Source organism: Giraffa tippelskirchi, chromosome 7 (genome assembly GCF_054371585.1).
Source record: "Giraffa tippelskirchi isolate mGirTip1 chromosome 7, T2T-mGirTip1v1.2.pri, whole genome shotgun sequence".
Classification (NCBI taxonomy): Eukaryota; Metazoa; Chordata; class Mammalia; order Artiodactyla; family Giraffidae; genus Giraffa; species Giraffa tippelskirchi.
This window is the reverse complement of record NC_137281.1, coordinates 126,172,170-126,190,745: the sequence shown is the minus strand read 5'-3', so window position 1 is coordinate 126,190,745 and position 18,576 is coordinate 126,172,170. Positions and strand designations below refer to the sequence as shown.

General features: G+C 40.0%; 1 protein-coding gene and 1 long non-coding RNA gene across 3 annotated transcripts in view; one reads left to right on the top strand and one right to left on the bottom strand.

Moving 5' to 3' along the window:
• SLC28A2 (solute carrier family 28 member 2) overlaps window positions 1-13,417 on the top strand; it is a 59,993-nt gene extending 46,576 nt beyond the window's left edge. For both annotated transcript variants that reach the window (XM_081511420.1, XM_081511421.1), the window contains exons 11-19: window positions 387-467; window positions 1,703-1,828; window positions 1,911-2,041; window positions 2,472-2,640; window positions 2,825-3,022; window positions 3,490-3,571; window positions 5,585-5,683; window positions 5,851-5,962; window positions 13,263-13,417. In XM_081511420.1, coding sequence (XP_081367546.1) covers window positions 387-467; window positions 1,703-1,828; window positions 1,911-2,041; window positions 2,472-2,640; window positions 2,825-3,022; window positions 3,490-3,571; window positions 5,585-5,683; window positions 5,851-5,962; window positions 13,263-13,383 — 1,119 coding nt within the window. In that variant the 3' untranslated portion in view covers window positions 13,384-13,417. The remainder of the gene's footprint in view (window positions 1-386; window positions 468-1,702; window positions 1,829-1,910; window positions 2,042-2,471; window positions 2,641-2,824; window positions 3,023-3,489; window positions 3,572-5,584; window positions 5,684-5,850; window positions 5,963-13,262) is intronic.
• The window catches only part of LOC145514202 (uncharacterized), a 39,495-nt gene continuing 24,374 nt past the window's right edge, over window positions 3,456-18,576 (bottom strand). Inside the window, exon 3 of the long non-coding RNA XR_014059910.1 lies at window positions 3,456-3,798. This is a non-coding gene — a long non-coding RNA (uncharacterized LOC145514202). The remainder of the gene's footprint in view (window positions 3,799-18,576) is intronic.

Below are 18,576 nucleotides of genomic sequence, written 5' to 3'. Positions count from 1 at the left end.
CAAGAGGCATGAAGATACTTACTTTGAGAAATAAGGCTCATATTTCACATCTCGAGTATTAGAACCAATGTGAAAAGCACACTCTTTCAAGCGTGCCTGATATCAGATGGTCAGGACCAGGCCCTGGGCAGGCTGACGGGCACAGCAAGGAGAAAAAATGGGCTGAGCTACCATTTCATACTAAGTTTTAGTTTATTTTTTCTGGAAGCAAAGAGACGTGAGTTTTGGTCCAGGATCTGTTTGTAACTTGCTTTGTGGTCTCGGCCTTATCACTCTTCTTCTCTAGGCCTTAATTTCATTACCAATGTTAACGGAGGAGGGGTTTTGCTGGATACACTCTGAGATTTCTGCTAATGTTAATGTTTTGGGTGTTTGCATCCCTTTAGATTGCCTGGTTTTTGCAAATCACCATGGGCACCACTGCCACAGAGACCCTGGCTGTGGCAGGAAACATCTTTGTGGGTATGGTAAGCATTCTGAGGACCTCTGATCTTTTCTCTGGGGAACGGTAAGTATGGCAGACAACAGGCTGAGAAATGTATGCTTTCCTTTTGAAAAGTCAGATAAATGAAGACTGTATGGGCAGCCACTCATTCTGATGAAAGAAAATTCAGAAGCCAAAGGGAATGCAACTCATTGCTTTCGCCCTTTATCTCTATGTGATGCATGTAATGGAAACATACTTAATTAACCACAGATGTAACTTCTTACACAAGAATTTAGGGAAATGTCCTGGTCTAAATCGTCCCCCTTCAGGGACTATGAAAGGTGTTTCCTCCGTATTCTGGTTTCTTCCAGTGACCTTTGTTTTCCAGGGTCTCTAAGGAGCCTTGCTTAGGGCCAACACCAAAGCTCTTCCCCATAATACTTGTTTGATACATTTGTCTGTATGGAGTAGGTTCTCAGTATATGCTACTGACTGATCAGCTTTAACGCTAGGAACAATGGCTTGTCAAACTGACAAGGAATTAGTGTTGAAGTCTTTCTCTCCTAAGGTCCTAGGCTGATTAACTGTATTTGAAATGGTCTCAGAGTACTTCCATATACTTCTACCATAGCATGCAACATTTTGCTGAAATTCTCCATAATCAATTTGGTTTCCTCTGCTCAATTATGAAGTCCTAAGAGTAGGAACTTTGCCTTGTTCATAAAATGTCCCTGTCATCTCCTATGGCACCAGGCACATAGTTGTCGCTCTTTAAATCGTAAATATTACCTATTTTACAATACTAGATATAGTTTGCATAGTTGGGCCTTCATAATTTCATACCATTTTCACAAACATTATTTCTTTTGATTGTGTCATCAACGTTGGGCTTCAATCATGTAGCAGTTCATTTAATGAATACTTTTTAAGCAGTTAATAGTTATATTAGTAAGTACACTGTACTCCATAAAGTCATCCATTAAGTATATAGTTTTAGACTGAGAACCTACAAAAGAAATATACCATTTCTCAACTATAGAATTCTAATTTTTAAATAGATGAGACAAACACATATGAAAACGCATAGAACAATGCCAGCCAGGATATAGTTAGGTGCCTGAGGGAGTGAGCCAGACACTGGGAGGGCCTAAGAGCAGAGCTCAGAGTTTGAAGGGCACCCACACTGGAGGGGTTGTGTGCCCAGGGCTGGGATGGGCACTCTGGGGTGGGAAACTGCACCCCTCTTGAATCTGACTCTCTCCGTCTTGTTTTTAGACAGAGGCACCTCTGCTCATCCGTCCATACCTTGCAGACATGACACTCTCTGAAATCCATGCAGTGATGACTGGAGGGTTTGCCACCATTTCAGGCACTGTGTTGGGAGCCTTCATATCCTTTGGGGTAAGCATAGTCAGTTTGATCACTCTAAGGTGAGCCCAAGTCTGGGTTCTGTATATGCTGACTCCTAAGTCTGGCCTTACAGATTGATGCATCATCCTTGATTTCTGCCTCTGTGATGGCTGCCCCTTCTGCTCTTGCTTTGTCAAAGCTGGTATATCCAGAAGTGGAGGAGTCCAAGTTCAAGAATAAGGAGGGGGTAAAATTGCCCCGTGGGTGAGTCCAGTGAGGCATATAATTTGGGAGATGGTGAGGTCACGTGCAGAATCAAGAGTGGTGCTGTGGTTCAAGGCTCCAAGTCTCCCGGAGAGGGAATAATATGATTCCATATCTCCTTGTGTCTACCTCTGCCTCTAGCTAATCATGTTGATTTGTTTCTTTTGTTTAACCCTCCCATTTCCTCTGCCTTCTGCATGCCATTATCCTCTGTTCTTTGTGTCAGTACAATTTCATGGTGATTGAATTTGATACTGTGAAAATTAGTAATTTCCACAGAAAGGGTCACTAGGAACCCCCATCACCTCTTAAGCTGTTCTTGCACTCTCCTGTTGCACTCCTGCACTCCTGGGGCACTGGACCATCTCTTTTCTGATGTGCTGAGATTACTCTAGACACCATGTTCTTCCCTTATGCCCAATAACCACAGGAAGGAGAAGAATGTCCTGGAAGCTGCCAGCAATGGAGCCACAGATGCTGTAGGCCTTGCTACTAATGTAGCAGCCAACCTGATTGCCTTTTTGGCCGTGTTGGCCTTCATCAATGCTGCCCTCTCCTGGCTAGGGGAAATGGTAGACATACAGGGACTCACTTTTGAGGTAATGGATTCCATTTACCTGGGCAGTCCTTCTAGGGTGTGTTTAAGAAGTCCTTGAATTGCACATGCCTTCTGACCCACAGTGAGCTAAGGGAGCATGGCTGGGAGAAGGGTTTAGGAGACTGAGTCAAGGTTCCAGAGAAGTCCTGGGCTCCTGATGTGAGATATCTCTTTCTCTCACCCAGGTCATCTGCTCCTATGTCTTAAGGCCCATGGTTTTCATGATGGGTGTTGAGTGGGCAGACTGTCCAATGGTGGCTGAGATGGTGGGGATAAAATTCTTCACGAACGAGTTTGTGGCCTATCAGCAACTGTCTCAGTACAAAAACAAGCGTCTCTCTGGAGTGGAGGAGTGGATTGACGGCAAGAAGCAGTGGATTTCTGTAAGTGCCAGTCTGGAAAAGCATAAACAGTCTGTGGACAGACACAAAGTATTATGCAAAAGTTTGGCTCACACACACAGATCCCTCTCCAGGGTCCCAGGCCTGACCCTGGGAAGAGTCAGGGTCAAAGCAGAGTCTGACCTAAAGCAAAAGTAACAGTGTACTTAGCTTTTGTGCCTGAGCTGCCCTGAGTTCTGCCCACCCCCCCCCCCCCCACTGACCCAGCTTCTCTCATAGATTTCATAGGCTCTGAAGGCTTTGACAAGAAAAACACTGGGCAAGAAACCAGGGTGGTTTCCATGTCATTATCCCTGTATAATTCAGGGAGTGGTTATTTTCTGAGCATCCTTTCCACATTCCTTAGAGTGGTATGGACAAGATTGGAGGTTCTCAGTACTCTGGAACTTCTACCATGATTGTACAACTGCACACATGGGACTGAGTTTGTTTATTTTTGTTTTCCCTAGGTGAGAGCTGAAATCATTACAACGTTTTCACTCTGTGGATTTGCCAATCTTAGTTCCATAGGAATCACACTGGGAGGCTTGAGTGAGTTAATTCTTTTTCCCAGCTACCCAATATGCCAGCCAGGTCCCAGCATCTATAGTAGGCAGCCCTGGTGCTTCGGTACAAGTTGAGCCCAGATAGAGAAGCTGATGTGAAATGGTCCTCTCCGTTGGCAGTTAATTTGGAGTTCAGGTAATCATGCTACCTGGCTATGCGTGGAGCCAAGGCTGGGTTTAGAATCTCAACTTCTGTTGTTTTTTTTTTCCTTCCTGTTGAAAGCCCAAAAAACCAATTTTATTTTTCTTTTTCCTATGAGGAACACTATAATGGTATTATTTTTATTTTGCCGTTAAATGGACATAGTACATAAATAAGTAAAAGTATTTAGTTTTTTTGTTCAGTAGTGAAGGTACTTTCTGAAATTATGCTGTTCTTCAGTTGACTTCATAGAAGTAGGCATTGCACAAGGAATCATAGAACAAATAAAAACAGCAGACATATAAGGTAGATAGATAGAGCAAGTGCTGTGAAGTATTGGAATTAAAGCTACAAGTCACCAGGTGTGGAAGGAATGAGTATTTTAAGCATACACAGATACATTTAGATTGCTGAAAATATTGCTAAATGGCGATGGTTGGAGGAAATAATATGAAGAAAGTGGAGCTGTCCTTGAAGGCAGAGCAAAGAGAACTAGTGGATTCCAAGAGTTTGGAATATCCTTGGGCTCCAAAATCACTGAAGATTGTGACTGCAGCCATGAAATTAAAAGACGCTTGTTCCTTGGAAGAAAAGCTATGACAAACTTAGACAGTGTATTAAAAAGCAGAAACCTTGCTTTGCCGACAAAGGTCCGTCTAGTCAAAGCTATGGTTTTTCCAGTAGTCAAGTGTGGTTGTGAGAGTTGGACCATAAAGCTGAGTGCCAAAGAATTGATGCTTTTGAACTGTGGTGTTGGAGAAGACTCTTGAGAGTCCCTTGGACTGCAAGGAGATCCAACCAGTCCATCCTAAAGGAAATCAGTCCTGAATATTCATTTGAAAGGACTGATGTTGAAGCTGAAGCTCCAATACTTTGGCCACCGGATGTGAGGAACCAACTCATTGAAAAAGACCCTGATGCTAGGAAAGGTTGAGGGCAGGAGGAAAAGGGGATGACAGAGGACAGGATGGTTGGATGGTATTGCCGACTCAGTATGAGCAAGCTCTGGGAGTTGGTAAAGGACAGGGAAGCCTGGAGTGCTGTAGTCCATGGGATTGTAAAAAGTCAGACACAACTGAGAGACTAAAGAACAACAAATAAGAAAAATACAGCTTAGTGTGTTCTTTTTTTATTGCGCTCATGTTCTGGGCTAGAATCATTAAGTTGATTTACTTGGTAGCTGATCAAACAATTTAAAGGTGAAACAATTTCCTTTTCAGTTTCTTTTCCCCTTCTGTCACACAGTTGTCTGTCTTCTAATTCTGATGCCTGATTACCCCCTGATTGTGAGATTGCCATCTAGTGGTGGAGTACTCACCACATGACTAAGGCTTAGATGAATGTTGCTGGTCTCATCTCTCTGGCTCAAAATGTGTGTGTGTGTTAGTCACTCAGTCGTGTCCGACTCTTTGTGACCCCATGGACTGTAGCCCACCAGGCTCCTTTGTTCATGGGATTCTCCAGGCAAGAATACTGGAGTGGGTTGCCATTTCAAAATAGTCTGGTCTAATTCTGTCCACCCTAAGCATGCCAGTTTCAACTAGTGAACACCCAAGGCATTTGCACTGTCTGGAGCAATGCAGAGCTTTTCTTGGTTCAGATACATCTTAGGAATGTTCACAGAACCACCGAAGTTAGAGTCAGACACACCATCCTTTACCTGGAGAGTGTCTAAGTTAGTGACCTATGAATACATATACTTCTAAGCACACCACCGGCAAGCATCTGGTGGTTGGCAGTAAGAATGCAATTCATCTGCTGTGTTTTGATACTCAGCATTATTCTAATCCGGTTTCATGGATATACCCAGTTGCCTGGCAGGGAAGAGATTGAATTGTTTTGTTTTGTTGTCTGCAGCATCGATGGTACCCCACCGGAAGAGTGACTTGTCCAAGGTTGTGGTCAGCGCCCTCTTCACAGGGGCCTGTGTATCCCTTATCAGTGCCTGTGTGGCAGGTAAGTGTCCCAGCTTAGTCTCAGAATAACTGATTTAACCATCCGTCTCACATATGCATGGAAAAGGCTCCACATCTACAGTGTTCTCAATTTATACCCAGAGAATTAAGAGCCTTAAGGAACATGTGTAAAATCTTCCCCTTAGCATCTCTGTCTCCTTTATCCAGGAATCCTCTATGTCCCCAGGGGAGCAGAAACTGACTGTGTCTCCTTCCTAAACACGAGTTTCACCAACCGAACCTATGAGACCTATGTGTGCTGCAGAGAGCTCTTTCAGAGGTGAGTGAGCACTGGATCCCTGCTCGAGTCTCCTCTTTTATGCTCTCCTCCACTCAGGAATTTCTGGGATTGGGGAAAAATAAGGTCTTGAGGGTAATCCCATGGATACTGAAGAGAGCATATAAGAAGGGGGATAGGTATTTGTGGTGGTCTAGATCTCTCTTCTTTTCTATTATTAGATGCATACTCACTATTAGCTCTAGCATGGACAAATCATCGGTTTTACAAATGACAATACTCTGTATTGTTGGGGTACTGAGAAGTGGAGGGGTAGCAGAAGAAGTAAGGGAGGGTGGTTTCCCTGATCAGAAGTGAAGTATTTATTGTAATTTGAATATAGATAGGTTGTAGGTGAAGGTTGACAATGGTCCTGAGTGGCCCAAAACTTAAGAGCTTCTTCAGATAGAAATGAAGACAGAGAGAGATAAAGTTGAATTGATAAAATCATGATGTATTCAGGTAGTGTAAAAATGAACTTGTTTACCAATTTCTGAGATATTATTAGAATAGTTTTCTGGTTCTGTGTGTAAGGAACTTGGAGGTCACCACTCCATCTTAAGATGAAAGTGAAAAAAAGCTGAAAAGTCTGAAAAATCAATAACTCTTCTTGGATCTGTAAGAAACATGAGGCAAACTGCTGACCCCAAGATTGGAGCAACAGGCAAGCACAGGGAGTCATGGTTTACTTGAGCCACAGAAACCTGTTCAGGGGCAGGAAAACCTGAAACTGCAGTTGCTGAAGCCTCAGGGAGGACATGTCTGAATGTTAAAAGCTCTGAGGGGACCCACTTATCAGGGGAAACCCCACACTTTTGGAAGTTTTACCTCTTGGAACTAGACTAGGTTCTCATAGTAAATATCAGACAAAACCCCCCTCATGCTTCTGGTAGGTGGAGGGGAAAAGGAACTATTTTGAAATACACCAAAGCACCCTGTTTTTTTAAACAAGACCTGCCTTTAGGAAAAACTGATTAACCAAAGCCTAACCACCTGGGGTATTATCAGAGTCCACCTGACCTAGAAGAAGAGAAATACCCAACTTCAGCCCACTCTAGCCATCCTGTCCCATTCAAGGAGGGAGGAAAGATTGAGAAACACTTGTGAAGTTCAGAGTTCAGGGGCACAGGCTAACTAAAAGGCTGAGACCTAACCACAGGACAATAGAATGCCTCCCCTCCCCAACATCTCACCACTACATTGCTAAGGGCTATTTACAGCTGTTCCTTTTATGGGTACATCATGTCTAGTTATCAAGAAGAAATTACAAAACACACTAAAAGGCAAAAAACAATTTGAGGAGACAGAGCAAGCATCAGAACCAGACATAGCAGAGATTTTTAAATTATCAGGGTGGGAATTTTCAACAGCTATCATTAATGACCTTCCCTAGTGGCTCAGTGATAAAGAATCCACCTGCCAATGTAGGAGACACGGGTTCCAACCCTGGAATGGGAAGATCCCTGGAGAAGGAAATGCCAACCTACTCCAGTATTCTTGCCTGGGAAATTCCATGGAGAGAGGAGCCTGGAGGGGTACAGTCCATGGGGTCACAAAAGAGTTGGACATGACTTAGTGACTAAACAACAAGGATCACTACACTGAGGGCTGTAATGGATAAAGTAGGCAGCGTGCGAGAACAGATGAGCAATGAAAGTACAGAGATACAGGAATCCTAAGAAAGAACTGAAAGGAAATGCTGCAGATCAAAAACACTGTAACATAATTGAAGAGTGCCTTTGAATAGCTTATTAGTAGACTAAGCACATCTGAGAAAAGTACTTCTAGCTTTTACTTACTTCTAGTGGTAAGATATATCAGCATAAATCTTCAAAACTGAAAAGCAAAGAGAACAAAGACTGGAAAAAAAAAAAACTAAAATAGAACATTCAAGGAGTATGGGACAACTTCAAAAGGTGTAACATACAGGTAGTGTGAATACCAAAGGGAGAAGAAGAAATATTTGAAACAATTATGACTGAGAATTTCCCCAAACTAATGTTAGGCACCAAATCACAGATCTGGGAAGCTCAGAGAACATCAAGCAGGATAAATACCAAGAGAACTACACTTAAACATATCATTTTCAAATGATAGAAAAATCAAAGACAAAGAAAAAATACCAAAAGAAGTCAGTTGAAAACTAAAGGGAGTATATCATAAGCTAAAAGAACTAGTTACAGGACCCAGAAAGGAAAGATCTGAGGAACTAGAATGTTTGGTTCTGCAAAAGCAAAAGGTGTGTGTACCTATACTGATATATGGGTGAATAAACAGAGTTCTGGAAGATGAGGCTAAAAGATCTTATAAGGCCTTCTATGAAGTGGTAAGGAATTTAGATTTGGACTTACAGAATTCTGAACACATACTGAGATGTTTTTTCAAAAGATCATGTTGGGTAGCCATTTGGATGTTGGGGAGACCAATAAACACATTGCTGTATTACTCTCAAGTAGGAGATGATGAAAGCTGACACTAAGTAGTTGTGAGGATGAAGATGCATTAGACCAAGGAGAATCAATAGAATTGTTTATTGAAGGGAAGAAAAGGGTAAGGCAGAGAAAGGAGTCTCAAATGTCTGTACCCTTTCTGGCTTGGGCAAGTAGATCTAAGGGCTGCCATTCATTAACTGACAAGAAGGGAATTGATTCCAGGAATGGGAGTAAAGGGGAGAGATTATGGCTTAATTCAGGTAAATATGTTGACTTAGAAGTACCTGTAGAAACATCATGTGAAGCGACTTAGGTCTGGAGTTCAGGAGAGAAATAAGAACTGGAGATAGATTTGGAAGTTGTCATTAAGTATTTGATCTATACAAGTGTTTGTTCACTATACAAGTAGAGGCTTGGGTACTAGCTCTTCAACAGGTAACTATGCCAGGTGAACAGATATTACCCTCCTGGGACTGGAGGTCTTCACCATAGAAGGCAACCAATATCTTCTGAAAAAATAATCTTTTTTGCTGCACTGAAAAAGATGAATCATAATCTAGATAGATCATTGGTCTGGCATAATTATGATTCCTCTGTTCTTGTGGCAGTTCAGTAGATGTCATTGTAGGCATAATCTAAAGTAAATGAATAAGGTGAAAATTGCTAATTTTATTTAATGATGAGTACATCACTGAACCGATTAATAGAATACTCTTTCCTGCTCATTTCTGCCCTCAAAAATGCAACTGACTTTTTGTCTAAAGTCACTTACTGAGCATCATTAGCATCTAGAATCTGAAAGAGATAATGTTTTTGTCCAGTTCATTCATAGTAAATATTTGGAGTGACTCCAGACCAAGATGACAACAAAGGAGGCTTGAATTTCCCTTTTCCTATGTATGCACCAAGTGTACAGCTACACATGGAATAATTCCCTCTAAGAAAAATCAAGAAACTAGCTGAATGACTCTTAAGACTGAGAAAATACCTACACTGAACTGGGTAGAAAGGCAGAGACATACTCTCATTATAAACCCCACCCCTGGCAGAGCACCATGTAATGGAAAGGAACTCTCAACTCTAAGCTTCCCCCTAAGCAGTGAAGGGTTTAGACTGCTCATCTATGGCCCCAGTGTTTAAGGCTCCATTCAGCCTACCTCCCTACCCCTTCATGTTTACCCATGTAGGAGAATGAAACTGAACTCCTGTCTTATATCATACACAAAAGTCGACTCAAAATTGATTAAAGACTTGAACATAAGACCTGAAACCTGAAAATCCTTGCAGAAAACAGACAGCTCTGGACATTGATCTTAGTAATGATTTCTTTTTTAATAAAATTTTAAAAATTGTAGTATATACTTGCTTTACAATGTTGTGTTAGTTTCTGCTGTACAGCAAAGTGAATTAGCTATATGTATACATATATTTCCTCCATCTTAAACCTCCCTCCCACCCCACCCCCATCCCACCCCTCTGGGTCATTACAGAGCACTGATCTGAGATCCCTGTGCTATACAGCAGCTTCCCACTAGCTATGTTACACATGTGTATATATAGTGTATATATGTCAGTGCTGCTCTCTCAATTAGTCCCACCCTCCCCTTTCCCTGCTGTGTCCACAAGTCCATTCTCTATGTCTCTGTGTCTATTCCTGCCCTGTGAATATATTCATCAGTATCATTTTCTAGATTAATAAATGATATTTGTTTTTCTGACTGATTTCACTCAGTATGACAGACTCTAGGTTCATCCATGTAACTACAAATGACCTGATTTTGTTCCTTTTTATGCCTGAGTAATATTCCACTGGGGGCTTCCTTGGTGGCTCTGTGTGGTAAAGAATCTGCCTGCCAATGCAGGAGCCACAGGTGACGCTGGTTCAATCCCTGGGTCAGGAAGATCTCCTGGAGAAGGAAACGGCAACCCACTCCAGTATTTTTGCCTGGGAAATCCCATGGATAGAGGAGCCTGGCAGGCTACAGTTCATGGGCTCACAAAAGAGTCAGACATGACTTAGTGACCAAAAGAACAGCAGCAGTATTCCATTGTATATATGTATCCCATCTTCTGTCGATGGACATCTAGGTTGCTTCCATGCCCTGGCTTTTGTAAATAATGCTGCAATGAGCAGTGGGGTACATATATCTTTTTGAATTAATGATTTTCTCAGGATATATTCCTAGTAGTGGTATTGTTGGGTCATATGGTAGTTCTATTTTTAATTTTTTTTAGGAACATCTGCATGTTCTCCTTAGTGGCCATATCAATTTATGTCCCCACCAACAGTGCATGAGGGTTCCCTTTTCTCCACACACTCTTCAGCATTTATTATTTGTAGATTTTTTGATGATGGCCACTCTGACTAGTTTGAGGTGTTAACTTGCTGTGGTTTTGATTTGTATTTCTCTTATAATTAGTGATGTTGAGCATCTCTTCATGTGTTTGTTGGCCATTTGTATACCTTCTTTGGAGAAATGTCTATTTAGATCTTTCATCCATTTTTTGATTGAGTTGTTTGTTATTTTGATATTGCACTGTATGAGCTACTTGTATATTTTGGAGATTAATCCTTTGTCAGTTTTATTTGCAAATATTTTCTACCATTCTGAGGGTTGTCTTTTCATTTTGTTTATAGTTTACCTTTGCTGTGCAAAGCTTTTAAGTTTAATTGTTTCCATTTATTTATTTCTGTTTTTATTTTCATTATTCTAGGAGGTGGGTCAAAAAGTATCTTGCAGTGATTTATGTCAAAGAGTGTTCTACCTATGTTTTCCTGTAAGAGTTTTATAGTATCTGGCCTTACATTTAGGTCTGTAATCCATTTTGAGTTTATTTTTGAGAATGGTGTTAGGAAGTGTTCCAATTTCATTCTTTTATATGTAGCTGTCCAGTTTTGCCAGCAGCATTTATTGAAGAGGCTCTCTTTTCTCCATTGTATTTTCTTGCCTCCTTTGTCAAAGATGTGACCGTAGGTGTGTGGATTTACCTCTGGAGCTTTCCATCCTGTTCCATTGATCTGTACTTCTGTTTTTGTTAGTAATGATTTTTTTTGGATTTGAAACCAAAAGCAAAAGCAACAAAAACAAAAAAGAGCCAACCTGGACTTCATCAAACTAAAAAGCCTTCTGCACAGCAAAAAAAAAAAAAAATGAAAAATCAGCTAACAAAATGGGAGAAAATATTTGCAAAACACATATCCAGTAAGGAATTAATATACAAAATATACAAGGAACTTATTTAGATCCATAGCAACCACCCCCAAATAATCCAATTTAAAAATGAACAGAGGAATTGAATAGACATTTTTCCAAAGAAGTCACCCAAATGATCAGTGGCCAGCAGGTATATGAAGAGGTGCCTGATATCACCAACTAGCAAGGAAATACAAATAAAAACCAAAATGAGGTATCACCTTACACCTATTAGGGTGGCTGTCATAAAGAAGACAGGTGACAGCAGATGCTGGCAAGGATGTGGAGAAAAGGAAACCCTTTTACACGGTTTGTGGAAATGTAAAATGGTACAGTCACTTGGAGGTTCCTGAAGAAACTAAAAATAGAACCACCATATTATCCAGAAATCTCATTTCTGGATATATATCCAAAGAAAAGAAAGTCATTATCTGTACTGCCATGTTCATTGCAGCATTATTATAGCTACTGTTGTAGCCATGGTACAGAAACAACCTATGTTCCACTAACATATGGATGGATAAATAAAATGTTGTAGAAGTATACAGTGGAATGTTATTCATCCTTAAAAAAGAAAGAAATCCTGGTATTTGCAACATTGTGGATGAACAGTTACACTAAGCAAACTAAGCCAGAAAAAGACAAATACTGCATGGTCTCACTTAAATGTGAAATCTAAAAAAAAAGAAATAAAAATTGCACGTACAAAATGGTGGTTGCCTGTGCCTAGCGGCTGGGGGGATGGGGAGAAGCTGGTATAATAGTACAAACTTTCAGATATAAGATGAATAGATTTGAGAATTTAATGTATCTCAGGGTGACTATAGCTAATAATACTGTATCATATAATTGAAATTTGCTAAGAGACTAGAACTTGTGTTCTCATCACACACACACCAAAGTAAATATGTGAAGTGATGGATGTGTTAATTAACTCAATATTGGGAATCCTTTCACAATATATGCATATGTCAACTCATCACACTGTACACTTTCTATATATTACAACTTTTTTTGTTAATTATACTTCAGTAAAGCTGAAACACACATACATATACAACCAAGCCTGAGCTGTTTTCTTTTTTTCCAGACTTTAAACTTTTTATTTTGTATTGGAGTATAGCCTATTAACAATGTTGTAGTAGTTTCAGGTGAACAGGGAAAGGACTCAGCCATACATGTACATGTATCCATTCTCCCCCAAACCCTCCTCCCATCCAGACTGGTACATAACTTTGAGCAGAGTTCCATGTGCTGTACAATAGGTCTTTGTTGGTTATGTATTTTAAATATAGCACTGTATACATGACCTTCCCAGTGTTTTCCTTTCTTAAGAGGGAAGTGGCTTTGGAATATCATCTCACTTTTTTGAATAAATTCAATTCTAAATCACATTACAAAGCATAAATTTTGCTTCAGTGTTGTTTGGGAAGGACTATGGTTAGGAATTGGAATTGGGCACAGAAGCAGACACATTGTATAGGGTTTCTTGCTAGTATTCTCTTGAGCGTGAATGAAAAAATACACTTAATTCTGTCTTTCTTACTTGGTCATTGTGATTGAATTCATTAATAGGTTTCTGTTTTTGTTTTTACCTGCTTGGTAGAACTTACTGATACATCTTGTTGCATTGTTTTTATCTGACCCACTGTGTATCTCTCTGGTGTTTCATTTCAGTACTTCTCTGAATGGGACCTACAACCCTCCTTCTTTTTCTGGTCCCTGGGAAGATAAAGAATTCAGTGCTATGGCGCTTTATAACTGCTGTGATCTCTACACCAGTTCTGTCTGTGTCTAAAGCTGGTTCATTTCCATAAAAGTCCTAATCTGGATGGCTTTTTGATGGCAAAGGTATTTATGTACTCAGAGTTCTCATCCTATAACTAATGCACCTTGATCTTTAACAGTAAACATAAAATTTTCATTTTGGTTTACTATATGTCAGTAATGAAAATTAGCACTCATTTTTCCATTATTTGGCTGAACCAAATAAGATATTTCTTATAGGCTCTGTTTGAGCTTAGAGTCGAAATAATAAATATTACCATATCAAAAAATATCTTACAAACCTTTCTTCTAGTTGCCATCTTAAGAATTATATGATGTAGTATGCTATAAATGTGATTTCGTATGTAATGTGTACTGAGGTAAAAAGCTGTATTTCTTGGAATTCTGTGGATGAGCTGGGTTTATGGTGCTAAAGGTATACATGAAAATTACATGAATATTGAATGATAAGATTTTTCTGGTTGTCACACATTTGTAAACCTGAAAACTCCTTAAAATCATTACATGGTAATATTTCCTGTATGCAGACTTATAAGGAATGTCTGTTTCTTAGAGGCCCTTGTTTTGTTTTAGTATTCTGCTTTAGTGCCATTTTGCTTCAAGTTTACTGACTCTTCCAAAATGATGGTTTGGAGGGGAGATGACACTTTTTCCTCCCAGAGGATATTTGTCAATGTCTTGAGATATGATTAATTGTCACAAATGGGGGGATGCTACTGATGTCTTCTATTGAGTAGAGGCCAGAAATGCTGCTAAACATTCTACTGTGCATGGGCCAGCCTCCACAACAAAGAATTCTCTGGCCCCAAATGTCAACAGTGCTCAAGTTGAGACACTCTGACTTAGAATATTTCTTATATCTAATATTATTTATAATATTATAGCCTTAAGGAAGATTTTCAAAAGAATGTAGGAGTTCCTCAAAAAGTTAAACATAAAATAACCATATGGCCCCACAATTCTATTCCTTGGTATACCCAAAAGAACTGAACACGGGTGTTCAAACAAGTACATGCACATACATGTCCACAGTAGCACTATTCACAATAGTCAAAAGGTGGAAACAGTCCAAATGTCTATCAGTAGCTGAATGGATAAACAAATAGTTATGTACGTACAATGAAATTTTATTCAGCCATAAAAATCATGAAGTACTGATATATCCTACATAGAAGAACCTAGAAAACATTATGCTAAGACAAAGAAGCCAGACACAAAGGCTTATTATTATATGATTCTATTTTGTATGATTCCCTTTATATGAGATATTCAGCATAGATAGATCCATGGAGACAGAACACAGATTGGTGGTTGCCAAGGGGAGATGGGGGGAAATATTTTGGAACTAGATAGATGATGGAAATATTTTGGAACTAGATAGAAATGGTGGTTACACAACATTGTGAATGTACTAAATGTCACTGGTTTGTTCACTTTCAAATGTATAATTTTATGTTATGTGAATTTCCCCTCAATAAATTATATATATGTGTGTGTATATATATATATATTAATACTACTTGTATGTCCCCTTAGCGAATCTGCCTTCTTCCACTTCACAATTATCTGAGCTCAGAACCTCTTGGCCTTCCTTTTTGTCTCCTTTCCTATCTTCTCTTCCTTATTTTTTGTAAGTACCAGACCGCCTTACCTGTCTCCTGAGAAACCTGTATGAGAGTTAAGAAGCATCAGTTAGAACTGGACATAGAACAACGGACTGGTTCAAAATTGGGAAAGGAATATGACAAAGCTGTATATTGTCACTCTGCTTATTTAGCTTCTATGCAGAGCACATCATGCGAAATGCTGGGCTGGATAAAGCACAAGCTGGAATCAAGATTGCTAGGAGAAATATCAACAACCTCAGATATGCAGATGATACCACTAATGGCAGAAAATGAAGAGGAACTAAAGAGCCTCTTGATGAGGGTGAAAGAGGAGAGTGAAAAACCTGGCTTAAAACTCAACATTCAAAAAATGAAGATCATGGCTACTATCATTACCATTTAAAGAGCTGAATTCACAGCCAGGCATTTACTGTGTTCTTTGCCACATTTAGTTCACACAAGGAAGGTTATGGGATGAAGGGCTCTCCTTATCTTCTTTCAGGGGTAAGGGCCGGCATTCTCATTCTGTTTTCTGTTTGAAGCGAATCTGGTCTACACTCTGGCACATAAGAGGGCCGCGCTGTAATAGCAGTAAGTGTCACAACGCCATCAGCTGAAGAATCTCCCAAGCAGGAAGAACGAACAGGAAAAGTGAGGACTGAATGGGATTGGGACAAATGCAGCGCCGCCTCCTGGGGCCGGGAGGCACGCGCACAGCGGTGACCAGGGGTTGCGAAGAGTCGGACTGAACCGAGCTGAGGAGGGTGGAAGCGGGTTGGGCGGGGCCCAGCTGTGTGTGAAGTGCTGGTCAACCCTGAGGTGCAAGGAGGGGACCAGTTGCTCTTGGGCTCTGTCCTGGGGGGGGGGGGGAGCAAAGATGCCTACTTGGTGTTCTGGGAGCACGCGCTTGACGATTTACTTTCACAACCCTCTCCCAGTTTCCATCCCCAGTTAAGGAGCCCCAGGCAGAGAGGAGAGAGGAGGCTGAGGAAGGGTGGGCAAGAGAAAAGATCAGGAGGACCAGGAGAAATGGAAATTATGGAAAGGGGCTGGTTAGGATGTGGAAATGAGGAAAGGAGAGTGGCGGACTGGGTCACCCAATGAGTAGAATCTGTTCTCTCAAACACTGCACCATAAAGCCTCCTTTGTGTATATCGTTCTACCACCTGCCATTTTTGTTTTTGTGTGTGTACGTCTTTCTAGATCAGTACACATAGATCTACCTCATTCATTTTCTTGGCTACCTGGTATACCATGTAAGGAGGTACCCTATTTGTGGACATTTAGGTTGACTTATATTTAACCAATTATTTCTAAAGGCCTAACTGAGTAGGACCATGACTTAGTGACCGAACAGCAACAACAGCTGAGGCAGACAGTTTGTGTTTGACTCCCACTTCTGACTCTCCTTTGCATGCCTGACCTACTCTTGGTGAGAGTCTTTGCCTAAGGTATTGGTTGTCAAACATTTAAACATTTAAATATTCCCATATTCTGTGGGAATAATTGACTTTTAAGACAAGAATGAAAAGATTAGGAGCCAGAAGATCTGGATTCAGAGGCCTGGCCTGAGTCCCTTTTAAGCCCTATTCAAGTTCTTAATATCTGAAAAGCCCAACTTCCAATTCTGTTTAATGAAGATGATGATAATCATATCCAGTTTATAAATTGCTAGAAATTTTGAAATAATAATGTATATAAAAAAAAAACTACATAAGAAGTGAAAGTGTAAGGATCTTAAATGCAGAACATTTGCTCCTTTATACATGAACGTTTGCTGGGCATTTATCAGGCTTCTGGCATTGCTTAATGAGATTGGCATGCACTCTCCCCCAAGCCCTCCCCCTGTCCCCCCCCCATTTAATTCCTAAAACAATCCTTTAAGAAAGTTAGTGTTGTTATCACAGTTTTCCAAAGGAGGAAATATACACTTAGAGAGATTGAGTTGCTCCCTAGAGTCACATAGTAAGTGAAAGAATCATGATTTGATCCCAGGGTCTCAAACACTATGTCTATTTTCATCCTATTCCATCCCTCCCTACCTTCCTTACCTCTCTAATCTAGTGCCTCAGGGTCCACCAGTTTAACTCAGATGATCTCAGCAGCTTCTAAAGTATTAATATTTACTATTTCTGAAAGACTTGTGTGCCAATCATGTCCTGCTATGTGGCATCCTTTGTATTTTTGTCTTATTTTGCTATTTGTCTTTTTGTTGTCATCTATTGCAGCAAGTATAAAAATGATTGTTATAAAAACCTCAAGGTTTTTGACAAGTCTCTCAAAACAGAATTGTCTTTACTTTTATCATCTCTTTGAATATGGAGTTCCATGATGTCAGAGACTAAGTCTGTTTTATTTGTTACCAAAGCTCTAGGAGCTAGCACTGTTCTAGCAAAATGAAACAAACAAGCAAGCAGAAAATGCATTTAGTATTTGCTGAGACAAAAAAGATGAAGCTCCAAGGGTTTTGGCCTGGATACCTAGGAGCCAAACACAAGAAGACAAAGTGTCTGTTATATGAAGGAACATACATAAAGCACTTAGACTGCCTGGTACAGTGTTGTTATTATTGCTACGTATGTATAATAGGTTTGGCAAGGGTATGGGTAGCAGGTAGAAAATGAAATCAAAAGAAAATAAAAATGGAGCAGAATGATGCTGGTTAGTTTGTGAATAGATGTCCAGTGAGGAATTTACAGGAAGAAAAGTTCAAAGGTCATTTAGGAACAGGGATACTTAATATATAACCCCACGAACTTTGCCCCCAAATCTGTAGTAAAAGTCTGCTCTATATATGATCTGGTGCCAGTGGTATTTTGATCACTTCAAGAATCCAGATGGTATCTAGTACAGATGGTGTGGTATAAGCATTTGAGTCAGCAGAGAGAGAGCAATCATCAGGAGTAAAACAGAGCTATAAATTGTAAGGAGAGAAATAGTCCAAGGAAGCTCAGAAACATTGGAAACAATGCTGGGTTTTCTCATTTTATATAGGATGGGGGTTCAAGACCATTTCCATTAAATTGTGGCAATTGGGGTATTCTCCAGTAGGCTGGAGGACTTTTGAGATGCCAAGACAGTTAAACCTTGAGTTACACTGCTGTGGTTATTCTCTGTAAGTTGTGTTTATATTATGTCCTCCTGGACTGTGAAATTTTGCATCTGGAGAGGAGAACTGAGTTGAGTTTGTATGGCATTTTTCTGCTTATGAATTTCTTTTTTTTTTTTTTAATGAGTTCATTGGAACTAACAAAACTTTTTGTGGTATGTATGATGGCATCACTCTTCTCCCTTCTATTTTAAAACAAGGAAACTCAGGCACAGAGAGGTTAAGTACACTTGCCCTTGGTTACAGAGCTAGCAAGTACCTAAGCCAGCATAGTTTAGTGAAAAGACATAGTGTAATAAGGGTCTTCACTATATGGGTGAAATTTAGCTTTCCAATCTCTTTCTTTCCTGTCTTTTAAAAAGATTGAGATATAGTTGATTTACAATATTATGTTTTAGGTGTATAACATAGTGATTCAAAATTTTTATATTTTATCTTCCGTTTATGGTTAATAGAAAATATTGGCTGTGACTTCCCTTGTGGTCCA